Source organism: Ascaphus truei, chromosome 8 (genome assembly GCF_040206685.1).
Source record: "Ascaphus truei isolate aAscTru1 chromosome 8, aAscTru1.hap1, whole genome shotgun sequence".
Taxonomy (NCBI): Eukaryota; Metazoa; Chordata; class Amphibia; order Anura; family Ascaphidae; genus Ascaphus; species Ascaphus truei.
Window position 1 is genome coordinate 43,485,244 of NC_134490.1, and position 18,363 is coordinate 43,503,606.

Sequence of the window (18,363 nt, forward strand, 5' to 3'; positions counted from 1 at the left end):
TTTAGTCAAAGTCCAGACCTAAACCTCATCAAAATGTTGTGGCAGGAAAAATGGATACTGCTGTCAGACATGCCGAAATTCCCGGGTGGCCGCTTCCAGAAGCAACACTAGAAGGCAACCAATAGTAGAGTATACCAGTGTCGCGGACGCGGTGAGATCGCCGCTTGCAGCGAGATCCCATTTTTTCATTGTTTTGCCTAAAAGAATAGTTTTCTTGTAGGATTTTGTATTCTCTGTGTATTCTATAGGATTTGATGATATTTTATATAAAGGTTTTTTTTTTTATGTTTTCCTATTTGCGCTATGGTGTGTATGTTTTTTCTCTCTCCTGAGATGACCCACATCTGTCACACTACCAATCAACATTGCCACTGACTGTGATTTGCTAGTTATTACACACTAGTATGTGAGTATAACCTTTGAGTCTCTACCAACAAGAGTTACTACATTATTACCCTATGGCTTTTCTCCATTTGTGTTCTTTCACATGAACGATGTCCACCGCTCCCTCATATCCCTGGAAAGACAACTGCATTTGAAGAGACTTGGAAATGGTTTCTTGTTTGAAGGTTGAGTGGAGGACTTTTCTTGCATTACATTTTATTGCATTGGATTTCATTGGGCTATCCACTTGCTTCACACAATTTGCTCACTATCACATGTATACTTGTATGCACTTATTATTTTTTGTGCACTTGAGTCACTTTGTATTTTTGTAGATTCACAAGTCACTTTATGAATACTATTTACTGTTTAATGTATGGTATCACTGCTTTTTTTCACCACTATGTTGATTCTAAGCACAGTACACACAAAGTGATTGAATTTATTGTATCTATTATCCTTGGTTTTACATCAGAATTGGAACTTTTATCATCACAGATAAGACTTTAGATCATTCGATATGATATCTTTTTTAAAGGACTTTATATATGTATTTAGGTTTTTGAACACTGTCACTAATATTGTTATGTGATATTGATATGCATTGTTTTTCACTGGATAATTGTTACCCCTTAATTGTGGGGGCGGGGGGGGGGGGATGGTTGCACTTTTATTAGCACATGCCATCACTTTTGCAGCACAAATTTTTTCTTTACACATCTTTTTCTATTATTAGGCATCAAGCTCAATCTAATAACATTTTAGGTTTGAAATATGTAAAAATCCCAAGGGATTCACACACTTTTTTCTCTCCTCGCCACTGTATAACAGTTATTTGTTCACTTGTCATATGTAGAGATGGGCCAAAAATGTTTGCGGATCGACCGGTTCCTTTGATCTGCAGAAGTTCGCGAACCAATCTCAAAGAGGCCAATCTGCCATTTCGTCTGAGAGACTTTCAATTTAGGTGTGTGTGTGTGTGTGTGTGTGTGTGTGTGTGTGTGTGTGTGTGTGTGTGTGTGTGTGTGTGTGTGTGTGTGTATATATATATATGTGTATGTGTATGTGTGTGATATATAGATATATACACATACACACACACATTTTAAGTTATGGTGGGTGAAAAAGGCGACAAGAAACCTCCACCGTATAACATAGCAAATAAAAAGATCACTTGAGAGAACATTCACATGTCTTAGACAGGTCTGCAACCCTGTCTTTCACCATTCTCTTAGAATATAGTGCTTCCACTGCGGCAAGGGATTCGGAGAAATGACATGTAAATGAACACACCATGTCACCCTTTGCCTGAAATCCATTTTTGCATGGAAACCTTACAAGCTAATGCTCACTGTTAACACCGCTTTTAAATACAGCGTGGGACTCAGATGCAAAGCCAGAGACCCATTAAGGCCTCGGCCATGTTTAGCGCTTGCTTGCTGAAGGGTGCTGACGCACGTTCCCGCTCAGCACTGAGCCCCTACAGTCGCAATTAGAGCAGCTTTGGTAGGGGCCCAACTGCGCTTCCGCAAGCGCGCGGAAGCGCAGGTCTTAGGGAAATTTAAAATTCCCTCGCTTGCCGGCGCGACAGGCCGGTCACGTGAGCGGTTCGCCCAATGAGGGCGAACCAGCTCCGTGATGTCACTGGCCCGCCCCCGGCCAGTGACGTGCCCGCCCCCGGCCCGCTGACAGCGCGTGTGGTAAGCAACTGCAAGGCCAGGGAAAGCACCCGCTTTCCCTGCGCCTCAGTACGACAGCAGGGAGCCTGGCCGAGGCCTAAGGTTGAAACCTGTCTGTGAGTGGTTTCGCTGGCTTTGCATCTGATTTAGTCGGTTTAGTAAGGTGAGGAGAAAGTCAGGAAGGAGATTTTCTGATGAGTCAATCTTGATTGAGATCTGTTCGGGTTTGGTTCTATATTTAAAACCAAAGAGATAACATAAAACACAGACAAAGCTCAGTGCACATCCAGAAAAACTTATATACGGTACAGTGCCTAAATATACATGTATAAATAACTAATAAATAACATCGTCTTTTAGTTTAACATTTTGGCCAAATTGTTGTAAGCCCTTGAGCCAACTGCACGGCAGACCACGTTTCAAGGGTCCCTACACTAATATAGATTCTTAATAACCTGTGCATTGCCAGGAAGAATGATTTATAATAAATCTGTCAATATAAGTTGCAAAAGTTCTAAGTCTGATTGAAGCTTTTATTAACCTGTACATTACCAGGAAAGCACTCTGTAATAGATTTGTCACAATCACACTGTAAGCAGACAAGTTCCCCTGAGAGTGGGAGATGCCATGGAGTGAGCTTTTAACCATTTAAATGTGGCAGGGAGTGACCTTCAATTAGGTAGAAGGTTGCCATCCTCCAATCAGCTAAGCCAATCAAACACGGGTTTGGTTCTACCAAGAGATTGGCGAGTGGTTTTGGTCCTCCTAAATTCATTACTAGATATAATAAATTGGCTTGTAACATCTCAAATATGTTGAATACCCACAGGAAAATTCTCCAGTGTGATCCCCATCTTTGTGATATATTACCTAAAAGAGCATCGGTTGTCTTTAAGAAAGGTAAAAAATATTAAAAAAACCGTGTGGCACAAAGTAAACTTAAGGAAATAACTAAACCAGATCTTGAAATTCTCAACAGCAATTTCAGATGCATGAGGACCAGATGTATTATGTGTAACCAGATACATGTTGGTTCCGACTTTAAATCACACTCCAAATGCAATCATGACGAAGTTAGGGGCCACATCGAATGTCAAACAACTTTTATGGTCTATTGTCTTTGTTGTCCCTGTGGGATGCAGTACATTGGGAGGACCATACGTCCTCTCAATGTTAGATTCCTTAAACACAGGAGGAATGTGGTTCAGGGTCTTGTTACACATAGTGTATCAGGACACTTGGGTACTCATCACAACAAGGACCCCAGGCTTCTCACCATCATGGGAATTGAGCATATTCTCCTCTCCATCTTAGGGTGGGATAGGTTCAAGACCTTGTGTCGTATAGGGAATCTTTCTGTCTTTCTGGATTTACATGTTGGGCTCCCTTGCCCCTGCTGGTTTCAATGAATGCATTGATACCTGCACACTGGTATAATTATCTAGTCAATGCTTTTGTGTCTTCTGGTGGTTCCTTTATATATCCCCATCCCCTCTTTTTTTAAGTGTGAGGTTTAGATATTTTTCACCATCATTTGGTCCTTAATACTCAATTTCTCAATACATCTTCCCTTTTGCGTGTACCATTTACATGCATTTGAGAATCTTTTTTTACCATTAAGATTTTTTTTTTTTTTTACATTTACAAGATCAATTTTTATCATCAGATTTAATCACCAGTTTGTGATATTTTAGTTACATATTTTATATATATTCATAATTTGAATTATAATGAGGTCTCTTTTGTTCTTTATGAATTATGATTTTATATCATATTGTATAAATACTGTGGCAATTATATCCTTTTTATTGATTTGCTGCATTATATTGTTTTTATGTATATTTTTATACTTTATTGCTTCTAAGTATATACTTTGCATATCAATTAGTTAATGCCCTACATTCCACTCCTTCCCTTTGCAATAATGTGCATTTGTGCTCACTATGAACTGGTTGCTTACTATGTTCAGTAACTACTGCTGTTTACTTATTGGATTGAGCCTATATGAGCCACCGTCAAAATATCCCCCTGATATAGTAATATTTCCATTTGAGATTTTACATATACAGTGTGTGTGTGTATATATATATATATATATATATATATATATATATATATATATTAGTGCTCAAAGCTGTGACCATGCAGCAAGCTTAAGCCTATAGGGAACCATGTTAAAAATGGTTTTTGACGCAAAAAGTGGCACTGTGTGCTCATTTGCATGACATGCAAATGAGCACACAGTGCCACATATATATATATATATATATATATATATATATATATATATATATATATATATATATATATATATATATATATATATATATGTGGTTGACAAATCACCAAAAAATCTACTCGCCACACAAAAAAATCTACTCGCCACCTAGTACCAAACGTGTGCTGCTGGGGCCAATATTTACTCGCCCGGGGCGAGCAAATGTATAGGTTTGTCGAACACTGTATGTATATATGTATGTATGTGTATATATATGTATGTGTATATATATATATATATATATATATATATATATACACGCCGGAAGAAGAGATCAGTGTATCTCGAAAGCTCGCACAAATAAAAGCATTTCGTTAGCCACAGAACGGTATCATCTATTTATTTTTTGATTATTGAAGCTCGGCTAACACGGTACTGATACCTCTACATATATATATATATATATATATATATATATATATATATATATATATATATATTCCAGGCAAAAGGTGACACATTGTGTGCTCATTTGCATGTCATTTCACAGAATCCCTTGCTGCAGTGGGAGCATTGTATGCTAGGTGATAATGGTTGAAAGGGAGGGTTGCAGACCTGTTTTAAGGCCGCATTTATAGCGCGACGGCGACGCAACGGGTGACTTACCTGGCGCCGCTAGCGAAAGTTGTAATACGCTTTGCGGCAACGTCGTGGGTGACCAGGTCATTGATTGGTTTAGAGGCTGTCGCATGTGGCGACAGCCACTGAAAAATCTAATTTGACCGGCTTCCAAATTTCGCGTCGCTTCCGTCGCGCTTACTATAAACGCACGCGACGGCGGCAATACATTTGTTTTCGGGTGACGTCGCGTCGCCGGCACTATAAGCGCCACCTAAGAAATGCTCAAAGAACTAGATTGGTCATCAGTCGAGTCTAGGCCCAAAGTTCACCTTTCCTGTCTTGCCTTCAAATTCTTTATGGGCAAGCTACCCAGCTACCTGAACAAGCTCCTCACCCCTACCACATGCAGCACCTATCACCTGAGATCAGACTCCAAAAGACTGTTCATGGTCCCAAGGCTCAACAAAGTATCCGTCCGCTCCTCCTTCTCTTACCGTGCACCCCAAAACTGGAACAACCTACCGGAGACTCTTACATCCACCACCAGTCTAACTTCTTTCAAATCTAAGGCCCGGGCCATAGAGGTGTGGGGAGAGCAGAGGCGCGCTAACGCTGAGGCTCGCCTGCTTCAGTCAGCGCGATTGCACGGACTTGCAGGCGAGCCAGCGTGCGCGAAGGGAGCTGGGGGGGAGGTGGTTGGAGGCGGGGCAGTGACGTCGCTGGGCCAATCGCCAGCGACACACTGACGTCAATGTCACGGCGCCGACATCACAGCGCCGTGACGTTGACGCTGCTGAAGGCTGATTGGATGTTTTCAGCCGACAGCGCGCTGAAAAACAGCTTGGCGCTCGGCTGAAAACTCCAAAGTCTGAGCACGCCTGCGGACGCTCGCGTGAGACCCCTCTCAAGACATCCTCATTGAAGATGCAGGGGCTCAGCGCTGAGCGTCCGCACGCCTCACAACGGCTGGTCCATCTATGGACGCAGCCTAAGGCTGTCACACATTTTAATGTGGTCTGTAATTGTTTCATACGCCCATAATGCAAATTATCTTTAACTGTGCATGCAATGTCTTGTATATAATGTATACCCTGTTCATTATGTAACTGTATTTGTAAACATGTATTATTTGTCTTAACTCTGTGCCTAGGACATACTTGAAAACGAGAGGTAACTCTCAATGTATTACTTCCTGGTAAAATATTTTATAAATAAAATAAATAAATAAATAAGACATGTGAATGTGCTCACAAGTGATATTCTTTATTATATATATTTAAAATTAGATATAGTTTCTAAGATGTGTAGCATATTCCAAAATGCAAATATAATAACAATTATTAAAATTCTGATATTTAAATTACCCAAAATCACCTAGAGAGCCATAATGGAAAATAGAGAGTAGACCAAATGATAAACCTACATTATACATGTATAATTAGCATTTGTCTATTATTGCTATTTTTAATGTTTCTGGTTGTTTCACTTGCAGCAGATCTACAACTCAGGGACCTGTGCCTGAAAACCTCTATACACTGATGTCCATGTTAGAACTAAATATGAATATTTTTGTTTTCGTTGATCAAAATTAAATGAAAAATGGAAAGCACATGCAAACTGCTACACTCAAAATAAATTGTATTAAATAAAAAGATCTAATAAAATATTAAATCGTTAGTATTCTGCCTAAAGGGATCTAAATAGACATTGAAACAAGAACATTGAATGAAGCTGCACGTTCAGTGCATTCCGGGGGTTACTTGTCCTCTAGTTTAACGCTCCAGGATTTCAGAAGCAGAGCTTCAACTCCTTGCATACCATGGGAAGAGAGCAGATGACGTAGCTAAGACATTAGCCAATCATTGCTTGCTCCCATATACTTCAGTACAGAACTACAAGTCCCAAAAGGCCATTCCAGAAAGAAATGACGTAAGAAAAACAATAGCCAATCAGACCGGATATTTCTCCTAAACCGGCTTTGTAGTATCAGAACTACAACTCCCATAGGGCGATGGGGTATAGTGTGAAGTTGACCTGAAATGACTTTAGCCAATCAATGGAATCGTTTTTTCCTGGAGCTTATTTCCGGTTCAGGGTTGGGGAAGTGAAAAAGGAAATTGGAGGAAGCTCATTATTACAGACAAGGCTGTAGGTAATATTTATGTGTGATGCGATATTTAATGTTTATGTACTGCAATATAAATCAGTATGTAAAGTGCTCAGTATGGTATGCATACGTAATATACATATTTAAAGGTGCTGTCTCATGTAAGACCAAAATAAACTAATGGCAGTGATATGACTACATATTGATGTGTTGTCCTTTTAATTGAAAGTCAACATAATGCACGCCTTTAATAAAGCTGTGTTGGGAAATGTTTGTAAAAAAACAGAATGAAAGCTTGGGAGTTCATTTAGTACTCCTCCTAATTTGGTCTCAAATCAGATTGCCTTATTGTTGGAGGCAACAAGATAAGCAAGAAACTTGCATGCAACTGAAATACAAAATGTAGCACAATTTCCAAAGATTGCAATGGTTAGGGCTTAAAGCATAAGTAGTTTTATATAATCACAATTGCAGCAAGGCTTAACAGGTGCAGGAGAACATTGTCAGCAGAGTAGAAGTAGAATATCATTGAATGATTTCACAACAATGTATTTTACCAATGTGAAAAATAAATATAAATGCAATTTGTAAAAAACAAAACAAATTTGTGAAACTTGCTCATTAAACTGTCTTATTATTTCACTTTGTTCATATGTAGAGATTGCACATTGAACAGGTAATTTTTTTCAAATGACCCAACGATTTGAAGAAAATGTGTCTGTCAATTTTTCTTAACTTGTAGAATGGCGGATGAAGATGTGGTACGTGTTCTGGTACAGGCCTCAGGAATAAAAGTATTGAGCAAAAGTAGCAAGAAAAAAGTACGGCAAAATAAAATTTCCATGCAGGTAACTATATTTCTACTATATAAACAGCATGAAAAAAACAACTTTACATTATACACACAATCACACACAATGTGGCTATGCTTTGGAATGGTATTTTGAGAATGGGGAATATGAGATAATATGTAATCATACTGCTTTAATTTACTTACTTTCCGCCTCTTCACCCATGGATGGGTATAAGCGACTTCCACGGGAAACTTCAACTATTTTACTTTGCATTCATGTTTCCTAGTACCCATCTAACTGGAGCACTGATGTCAAATATTGTAATATATTTTAATACACATCTTGGATTCACACTTTCATAGTGCCTATATTTTTTTTGTTTTATTGAAATTACTATGTTAAATACCCAGGACAACTTATACCGTTATAGTTTTCTTGTGTATCTTTATTCCCCCCATCCAAATGTACCTATGTAAAGGATTTATTTATTTTTACTCTAGTCTTGAAAAATGAAATACACCGACACTATTGTGATATTGTATATAGAAACTAATCTTTTTTTTTTTTCTTCCTCTCATATAATGAACCTTGAGTACAAGACAAATAAAACTGTCAAATCCAATCTTTGAATTAGTAGAAGACACTTGTGTAGAGTATTACACTACTTTCTCTCTCTCTATCTCCATAGATTAGAGCCTACAGGCAGTAGCATTTTTTTGTGTTAGACAATGTCATTTATGGTTGTCCTTTGGAAATCTGAGCACGTATTGGAGAAGAGGAAATTGATATACAGTAATGCTATTTCTTCTCTAAACGCAAACATAAGTAAATTATATTATTCAAAAGACTCCAGATTCTGTAAATATATGGAATGAATATTTCTCTTTTCAGAACACTTTAGTGCAAAACTTTGGCTTTCCTCTGCACCTTTCAGGGGAACATAACACTAATACAAATTCAAGGTTTGCTACTCTGACCTAAAATTTCTCAATCCTCAGCCTGTCTTAAAGACAGAGGTATCCACTGGTGTTTCAATTCAATTAGCTGCCTACTGGTGGAGGCTCCCAAGTCCTGCACCCTCTCACTGTTCGTTTTTAAAACAGAAGGCAGAAAGGGGGAGGAGCATTCAGGAGCTGTAGTACTCCTTGGAGTGCACAACGTCCCTTTACTCCCCAAGCCCAACTCTGGTTGTGGCCACAGTGATAACTCCTGCAAAATAAATGTAAAAAAATTAAGCAGGCACAAACTCAGAACAATATCTAGGTGCCAAAACTTACATTTTTCTAATACAATTATTTACAGGGCTTGAAGAGTTCCACCTACCTGCACCAGTCTACCGCGGGAAGCCACTTGTCCACCGCAGGAAAGACAGCGGCTGCTGCAGAATCTCCTCGGAAGGAGACTTGTCAATCAGAGCTCTGCTTCCTGAAGTCGCACACCACAATGCCTTGCATAGCTCTATACAATGCATTATAGGGAGCAACTTTGAGAAGCAGAGCAGTAATAGACAGCTATGCTGCAAAATAGGTTCTTTAGCAGTCAGTCTTTCAGCTCCACAAGTCACCCTGAATTTTCCACTTATCCTGAGCGAGTTAATGGGTGAATATATAATATATATAGTTTTATATGTCGCTCAAATTGAGTCACTTTGGTCCTAGGAGGGATTGCCCCTTTAAAAAATGAGCCCAGTAAAAGATTAGCCTAGTGACCAATTTTCGCCCATTAATTATTTCCAGTCAAGTGCAGATTTGTTAATGGCTGTGATACCTTGTAATAAACCGACATGTGAATTCTTCGTTAATTTAAAAGTCTCTTCATGATGTGTATAGGGCAATAGAATGAGCATCTGAGAAATTAAAAGATCTGTACTCGCTGAAACGTCTATGAAGAATTATCTTGTTAGTTCAATAAAGGTGCAACTCCACCAAACCTAAAGATTTCGTATGAATATATCTTTGTAAAGAACCCACCATAAGTTCTACGGTGGCCTCGGTTATCAGTATCAACAATTATTTTAATAAATCTGCATTCTCATGTGATAGTTGTGGTTTTTTTTTGTTATTTTTTTTTATAGAACTGCAGACCCTTTCCCAAATGTACAGTACTGTCTCTGTGGGACCCTTTAAAAATTCACTTTGACTTTAGCCCATGTTTCCTATGTACATGAAAATACTACTGCAATAGTTTGGCTTATATATTTTTAAATAAAGTAACTTCCAAAATGATGTAAAAATTTATCATTTACAGAATAACGTTTAATAACCTTTTATAATGCATCAAAAATATAGCAAAATAAAATTAGTCTTAAAGTAAAATATCTACCATTACTATATATTTTTTCCAGGGAACCCATGGTAACTACTCATGCAGCCCCAACGTTTTAAGAAACACAGGCTGAAAACAACTGTGATTGAGGGAAAAAAGAGACAATTGGCCTAACAACTCTGACATTGATACATCATGAGAATGCAGTTGTGAAGAGTACAGTACTTTTGTTTTTTTATTGTTTGACTATATCCATACATTAGCTGGGTCTGTAATGTGCGATTTGCCTGTTTTACCTGTGGACTAAAAGGGCAAGGACTGCTAACAAAGTTATTTAACCATTCTTGGACATTTGACAGGGAGGGGAAACATTTCCTTGATATGTATTTTGCTTTTCAGGATCTCTACTGAAAAGAAAACTAAGACACCTGTTAAATTGTAAGCTTAATGGGTCTACATGTGGGGTGAGCAAAATGGTGTTTATTTTTTTTGTAAACATTTAAATCAGACTTGCAGTTGCATTTCTAAATCTTAGCCCACTTGAGAAATCTAGTGATACACACTTTAAGGTTTGTATAGTCACATAGTAGACCTACCGGTATGTTAAGTAATCCAGTAAAAAAAAATGTAGACGCCCTGGGCAACTGGCTTCTTACATAGTCTTGGATATAATTGGAACCACAACCAATATCACTGACCTGCTTCAGGAGATCAACCCCATTGTCAGTGCACTGCCCCTTAATATCATGTTCGTCACTGGATGCAAAAACCCATGGAGATTAACCTATTAAAGTTATTAGTTTATCAGATTAAAACATTCAAGCCCCTTTCTGCACCTTAAAACATGAAGTTTAGAATGGGGTTTGATGCACTAAACAATCCTCCTTTCAGATTCCCCATTTAAATAAATAAAAGTAAAAAAAATAAACCATTTTTAAAAATGACATTTACACGGATTTGATTGACTAACTTCTTTATTTTGAAAGGCAACAGTCACAAAATTGAACTCATTGCATGTATCACTGCCATTATGTTCCTACATGTTTACGTTTAATATCTGTATATATAATTAGATTGTGAGCTCTTCGGGGCAGGGACTCCTTTTCACGTGTATATATATATATATATATATATAAATATATATATATACAGTATATATATATACAAAACAAATGGGGCAGCCGGCACTCCCAATACCAAAAACAGTTTGCGGTGCATGTCCTATACCAATAGTAAGAGAAAAGTAATCCACTCCAGCAGGAGCAGACACAAGACAGCACTCAAAGGTAAGTAAGAAAACTTGTATTCAAAAATAAACATAGCACAAACATGACCAACGTTTCGGTCCTCGTGGGACCTTCCTCAGGGTGGTAGAAGGACCTCCCTGAGGAAGGTCCCACGAAGACCGAAACGTTGGTCATGTTTGAATACAAGTTTTCTTACTTACCTTTGAGTGCTGTCTTGTGTCTGCTCCTGCTGGAGTGGACTCTCTCTCTCTCTTTTAATTTTTGGGTATAGAAAACAGGGCAGAGGTATCAAAACAATATAAACAAAGGAGTATTGACATTAGGAGTACAGAGGGTTACATACAGAGTTAAATTTACGCTTGTCGGTATTGCGGAGAATCACACAGAGGACCTAGGGGAGTCAGGCTTTCCTTGCGAGTGTGTAAATAGGAAGACCAAACCATTTATAATGCCAGCAACGCTCTCCCGGGCCCTCTATCTCCTTTCCTTATCAATGGGTCCATTGAATCATTTAGGAAACCGTTTATCTTTTCATACAGTAGAATATGTCAAAGTTTGTCTTTAACCGTTGAGAGGGAGGGGGCATGTTGCTCCCAAGAAGCTGCAATGCAGCACCTAGTGGCTGCAAAGATATTCGTGATTAGTTTCTGTTCAGCTTTTGTGATGTTCTCGATGGGCCTGTTCAGTAGAGCCAACCATGGGTCTGGTGTTAGATTAGTGGCTAAGGTTGCGTTTACATGCAAGTACACCTTGGACCATAAGAGGGATACCTCCAGACGGTCCCACCAGTTATGCATCATAGAACCTCATTGCCCACACCATCTGAAGCATCGAGGTGAGCACTGATTGTACATTTTGTGGAGTTTCTGAGTGGTCAAATACCAGTGGTTTATCAGCTTGTATGCATTTTCTTTAGCGTATTGATTAACATTTTGGAAACCCTCCCATATATCCTGCCAGGTCTCCCAATCAAGGGTCTCGTTAAGATCTTTCTTCCACTGTAACATATATTTATACTTGGTTTCTGTTTCCTATGAAAAGCATACATTGGAAGAGGTAAGAAATTAGCTCCTTACCGAAGATATTGGTTCTACATAACATTTCAAAGTATACTCCTGGGCTGTCAATTTTGTTTATAATACTGCAGAGAAAACTGACGTAACTGCATGTATCTAAACAGCTCTGAGTTAGTGATGTTATAATGCTCCTTTTAGGTCTGCAAAGGAATTTATTTGGTTACCCCTGACTAGGTCTCTGGTTCTCACCAGGTTGACTAATCCACCACCCGAACTACTGAGAGGACAGTCCAGGTTTGAACAGCAGATTGCCGAGCAGTGGCTACATGCTGGTTTTGTTTTATTCTTTCGTGATGTTCCAAATCCACAAACTATGCTTAATTATTGGGTTAAATGTTATATTTGTCGGCCTGAATTCCTATGGTGCCCACATCATCGCCTCGAGGTTATGGGGTGCTACACAATCCTACGATTTCTACTCAAATGCGTGCCCGGTAGGTCATGCCACATTGTTAATTGGGGTACCTTGGCGTCTGCTTACAGTATATTGTTTTACATACAGTCTTGCAGCCTATGCTCAGCCAGCTTATTTTTTCCAGTGTTGTCTACAATAACATTGCATTCTTTGCAAGCCAATTTTATCCATATTAATCAATCCTTAGCAGTGCATGTCTCCTGCTTCTATCCTGCAGGGTGGTCTCCCTATCAGACATGTAGTATATTTTTCTTAAAGGGGCATTCCCATTTAGCGCACAGAAAAACATTTTGTAACCATCTTAATCCCATTGGCTTGCTTAAAAAAATGAAATCCTTAAAGTAAACTCTTTGGTTTTGTTTGAATGTTGAGCAAAGAAAACACCAATGAATTTACATTTCTTCCTCCGGTCTCCAAAAGCTGATTCATTAACCCCATTGTCACATCATACATTGATTAAACTGCAGATGAGGCTTATGGGTAATGGCATGGAAATTAGCGCTATCATTTGCCTCCTATCCATTTTTAATATGGATCGATCTCTAGAGCTTTTTCCTGCTGTATAACACAGCTTGTACAGAAAGAATCAGAGAACCCACTCAACTACTATAGTACTTTTAGACTCGTCCGTTTGAGCTTGGTTATTGATTTGGTAATGTGAAGCTCTTCATGGTTGAAAGTCTGACATAAAATTATTAAAGGTTCAGGAAAGTTTTTCTTTAAAAAAAAAAATATATATATATATATATATATATAAAATGTCATTATGTGACTTTTGATACATATCTCTGTTTTCAGGGATCTTTCATCTTTCTTTGTTTCAGGTACCCAAAAGTAGAGAGTATTCTTCTGGGAAAGAACAGGAGCATTTCGAAGATGAGCAGAAAATACACTATAAGGATGTGATGAGGCAAAAGAAGCAAAACTTCAACCTACTGGGTAAGGCGATATTTCATGCTAAAAATGATTACATTCATGAAGTTTGAGGATCAAACAAACAAATTAGGTACAAAGCTTATTCGTTTGCACAACTATACAGAGTATGTTATTTTCTTCTCACCTGCTGCCAAACACTCATTTACTTTCTTCTTTGTTTACCCCGCACTTTTATTGTGCAAACAGCAAGGATGTAGAGGAGCACAGCAGCGTTTCTCAGCAGCATGTGGTATGCTGCTGAGAAACGCTGCTGTGCTCCTCTACATCCTTGCTGTTTGTGTTTACCCTGAGAGGACAGCACGCTGGAACTGATCCACTAATCAAGGACAACACCAAGGAAGGTAAAGGGCTTCGGCCCATTATACTATTACCATCCAGTGCTGGACTGACTGAGTTATTTCCCCAGGGTGTAGTACACTACTATTAGGAGACCTATTTTGGGGTACCCGCGTGGGGACCACCAGGCCTCTAGTTTCTCACCCTGGGATGTTATGGATTATACTCTATGTCCTTGAACTTGGATCTATTATGGAATATGGAAATATTATAATTATAATGAGCTACTCATGGTGATGCACCAAAACACTACTTACCTATCTACTTTTATTGTGCACCTTGCTCATTCTCTGAACACATTTTTCTACCATCAACTCTTATACCCATGAGCACAGCTTTCTGTACCAGCACTAATTCCCCTTTTAGCACAGTCCCACTTGTCCCTTCCAGTATCTCTCATCTTTTAAGTGGTGCAGGATTCTCCCTTCAGGGACGAGGAAGATGCAGACACTATATAGCATTGGTGGGCAACAGGCGGTCTAGGGGCCGCATGTGGACCTCGGGGGCTTGACCCACATTCCTCAACCGCTTACCACCGCAGCAGTCTGCTCTCGCTCTCTCTCCCCCTCTCTCCCCAGCGCAGAGTGAGTGGAGATATTGCTGGTGTGAATTGTAGCGTCTTCCCACTTCCTGTGCTGCCTAATAATAGTGCTAATCACTCATTCCCAGTGTAAGGAGAGGAATGGGAGAGTATTCATCAGTGTTCCAGAGTGGAGAAGCTCATACCCATGTCTGCAATGTCTCTTCTGCTTGTGCACCATATATATTTATGTGGGTGGCCCTTTTGATGGATTTGTGACCCTTGATGTTGCCTAACACTGCTATATAGCAATGAGGCTGACCGTTGCTAGCAGCTGCACTGACTTAATGCCTGCATGGAGAATCAGAGGAACCATGCGACATTGGGCATATAGCGCTACGGCTGGTATTAGGTGGCTCCTCTGATTCTCCAAGTCAATTCCTGCAGAGATGAGAGGAAGGAAGCTACATGGAGTCAGGTAAGCAGATGGAAGCAATCGGTGACGATGTGAGTAGTAGAAACATTAACTGATTGCTCTCCAGTGCACTTAGTTTCTTCTTGGTCTGTGAGTCAATAGTACCATATCGCCCTGAAAATGATATGAAGGATACGAGTGCCGTAAGTGTGCCAGATATTTGTAGACATAAGACATGTGGCCTCACTGCTGTCCGAGCCCAAATGCTATTCAGGAGGGGCTTGCTCATTCTGGGAGACTTGTTCAAGAAAGATGTGAGCCATAAGAATAAGCAGGTTTCATGTTAAATATTTTTGCAGGGGGTGTCATGCTCATTTGGCTTACAATCATGCTGGGCTGGGGGCCATAGGTATGGGTTGGTGTCCAAATTTGATTAGGCAATTCCTTAGAAACCATATACAAATGTATATAAAATGATAGAAATGAATCATACATACATTTTAATTTGTAAATGTACCATAATAATCTATTAAATAATTTCACAATGCCTATACTTATCAAACCCAAACATTTAATCCATTAGTCCTATGGTGCCATAGAGGCCAAAACACACATTGTAATACATTACTGATTTCTATGGTAGTGAATGTGGTTAAACATGTTAGTGTCATTAGTTCATTTGAGTGTTGGACATTATTTTCTCCAATACTGCAGTTGCAAGATATTCTTGTGTCCCTCCACAGCAGATTGTAGTTCTGAGAGGCAGAATAAGCAAGAAAGTTCTAACATACCTCTCCATTCAACAGACTGGACAATGGAAGACACCATTCCCCAGTGTGACCTTGAAGAGGAACCCTGCAATTCCACCACAGAAAGATATTCAGAAATCCAGGAGGAATCCACTGCTTCTGGAAGACAAAATCTCATTGACGGACTTAATTCAGATGAGCAAATTGAGGAGCCATTAACTCATAATGAAAAGCGCAAGAAGGATGACAACAATACTGTACATTATGCATGCGTTGAATCTGGAGAAAGCTTTGGTTATAGTCCAAATCTTGTGGTGCGAAAGAGATCCTACAAAGGAGACAAGCAGTATAATTGTACCACATGTGGCAAAACCTTTGCTCGCAGCTCCAATCTTGTAATGCATCAGATTATCCACACAGGAGAGAAGCCATACATATGCAGTATATGTGAGAAAAGTTTTACGCATAGCTCACATCTTGTTAGACACAAAAGGGTTCACACAGGAGCAAAGCCATATGTATGCTCAGATTGTGGGAAAAGCTTTAACCAGAGCTCGAATCTTGTTACACACCAAAGAACCCATACAGGAGAGAGGCCATTTGCATGTACTGAATGTGGCAAAAGTTTTACCGACTACTCTGCTCTTGTTAGGCATGTCAGAGTCCACACAGGAGAAAAACCCTATTCCTGTACTGCGTGTGGGAAGGGATTTTCTGATCGCTCCAATCTTATTGTCCATCAGAGAACGCACACAGGAGAGAGGCCATATGTGTGTATTGAATGTGGTAAAGGTTTTACTGACAGTTCATCCCTTGCTAAACACAGGAGAACCCACGATGCAAAGAAGCTTTATATATGTTCTGAATGCGGGAGAAGTTTTCTTGACTATACATCTCTTGTTAAACATCAGAAAACTGAGAAAACGTCAGACCCTTCTACCTAATCCACACCATGTATTTGTAATCTAGTTACACTCACTCATTTAGTGGTATAGATACATTATAAAACAAACGGGGGAGATCATTTTTAAGCGGAAATAGCTTTCTTGCAGTTGCATCAAACATACTGTAAGCTTGTTAATCAAGTTTGTATTTCTGATGAGATCAAGGAAGGTTTACACCATTTTAGGCATGAGTGTAGTGATGCTAGTAAAAAAATGATGGTGAGGGAAACAGACAGTACTGCATCCCATTAAAACATGTGTAATGTAATTTCCCAAATCCAATTGACAAATTGCAAGCAAAGTACTTTCACACATTCATGTTAGGAGACAAAGGATTGAAATGCATTTTTGTACATCAATTTGCTGCAAATTTGCCTTGCTATATCTCCTACAAAAAAAGACTTTTCTCAGTTTAACACCAATGGAACACACTGCATCAGTCATCTATTTAAAAGAAACAAATCAGATTATTTTGAAAACAGATTTTCTGGTTTCGTACTGCATTACTTGAATAAAATGTCTTAAAGTTGAAAAATGTTCTTTCATTTTAATTCCAACTAAATCACATTACTGATTTGATAAACCTAATTCTAAAAGCAGGATGAAAATTGTGAGTACTTTGCATGAGTTAAGTTAGTCATAGAATTATGTTTGCGATTACCACTCTATTGGTTATTCTGTTCAAACTTTGTTTACCTATATTTCCTTGCGGTTCATATTTCCAATTCACCATCACTAAAAATAATGCAGTAGCCATGTGGGACCAGTTCAGTATATAAAAGAAAAGGTAAGGCATATGTTTGTGATGTATTTGTCAGGCTCGGGCTAAGGCCCCGCCCCCGTGACTTACCTTGCGACGTCACGAGTGATGTGCATCAGCCACAACCTGCGCGCAGGCGCCGCTAGGAAGGGAAACACCGAATTGACCGTCTCCAGGCTTCGTTCCTGTGACGAAATGGGCAACGAACGGCGCACGCTAGCTATGCACAGATGCCGCGCAGACACAGGCAAGCAAGGGGTTAATTCACTCAACTATTCCACAGCTGCTACTCACTCCACCCCTGCCTATCAGTACAAAGTATATGTATGATTACTTATTGCTCACAGCCCCCTGCTGCTTCTCCATTGTCTGCTTGTTCCTTATAGGCTCAGCCAGTCCTCTTGCAAACTGACTGAGCATAAACTCTGTTCTTGTGACTTGTGCTTACCTCTAGCTTTTGCTGTCCGGCCTTTGCCTGGTCTTGCTCCCTGTATATTGACCTCAGCTTGCACCCGGACTCCTGACTTCTCTAACCCTGGACCACGGCTACGACTATTCTACATTCTGTACCCCGGCACCGCACATAGACAACCCGATCTCTCCAATCCTAGACCACGGCAAGTACCTCGACCAATCTGACTTCTCCTTCCCTGACCCAACTACACGACTACCACTCTGCACTCCGGACGTGGCTGCTCCGTTGCAGGTCGGTGGCTATCAACATCCCCATCTCAGCTTTGCGGTCCCACCTTGTTTGTGGTGAGCACACGTTACAGTATGCTCAGCCCCGCAAATATGGACCCTGCTGAGGTGGGCCGACTTTTGCACGTTCATGCCAACATGTTTGATAAGCTGGAAAAATACTTGGCACAAAATGACCAACGTATGGAGCTACTT

At 39.6% G+C, this 18,363-nt stretch overlaps 1 protein-coding gene across 1 annotated transcript in view; it reads left to right on the forward strand.

Annotated features, from left to right (window-relative positions):
* LOC142502166 (uncharacterized) overlaps positions 1–18,363 on the forward strand; it is a 117,533-nt gene that overhangs the window by 14,912 nt on the left and 84,258 nt on the right. Inside the window, exons 6-11 of the mRNA XM_075613041.1 lie at positions 6,941–7,050; positions 7,752–7,857; positions 12,357–12,371; positions 13,631–13,745; positions 15,820–16,703; positions 17,972–18,172. Coding sequence (XP_075469156.1) covers positions 6,941–7,050; positions 7,752–7,857; positions 12,357–12,371; positions 13,631–13,745; positions 15,820–16,703; positions 17,972–18,172 — 1,431 coding nt within the window. The remainder of the gene's footprint in view (positions 1–6,940; positions 7,051–7,751; positions 7,858–12,356; positions 12,372–13,630; positions 13,746–15,819; positions 16,704–17,971; positions 18,173–18,363) is intronic.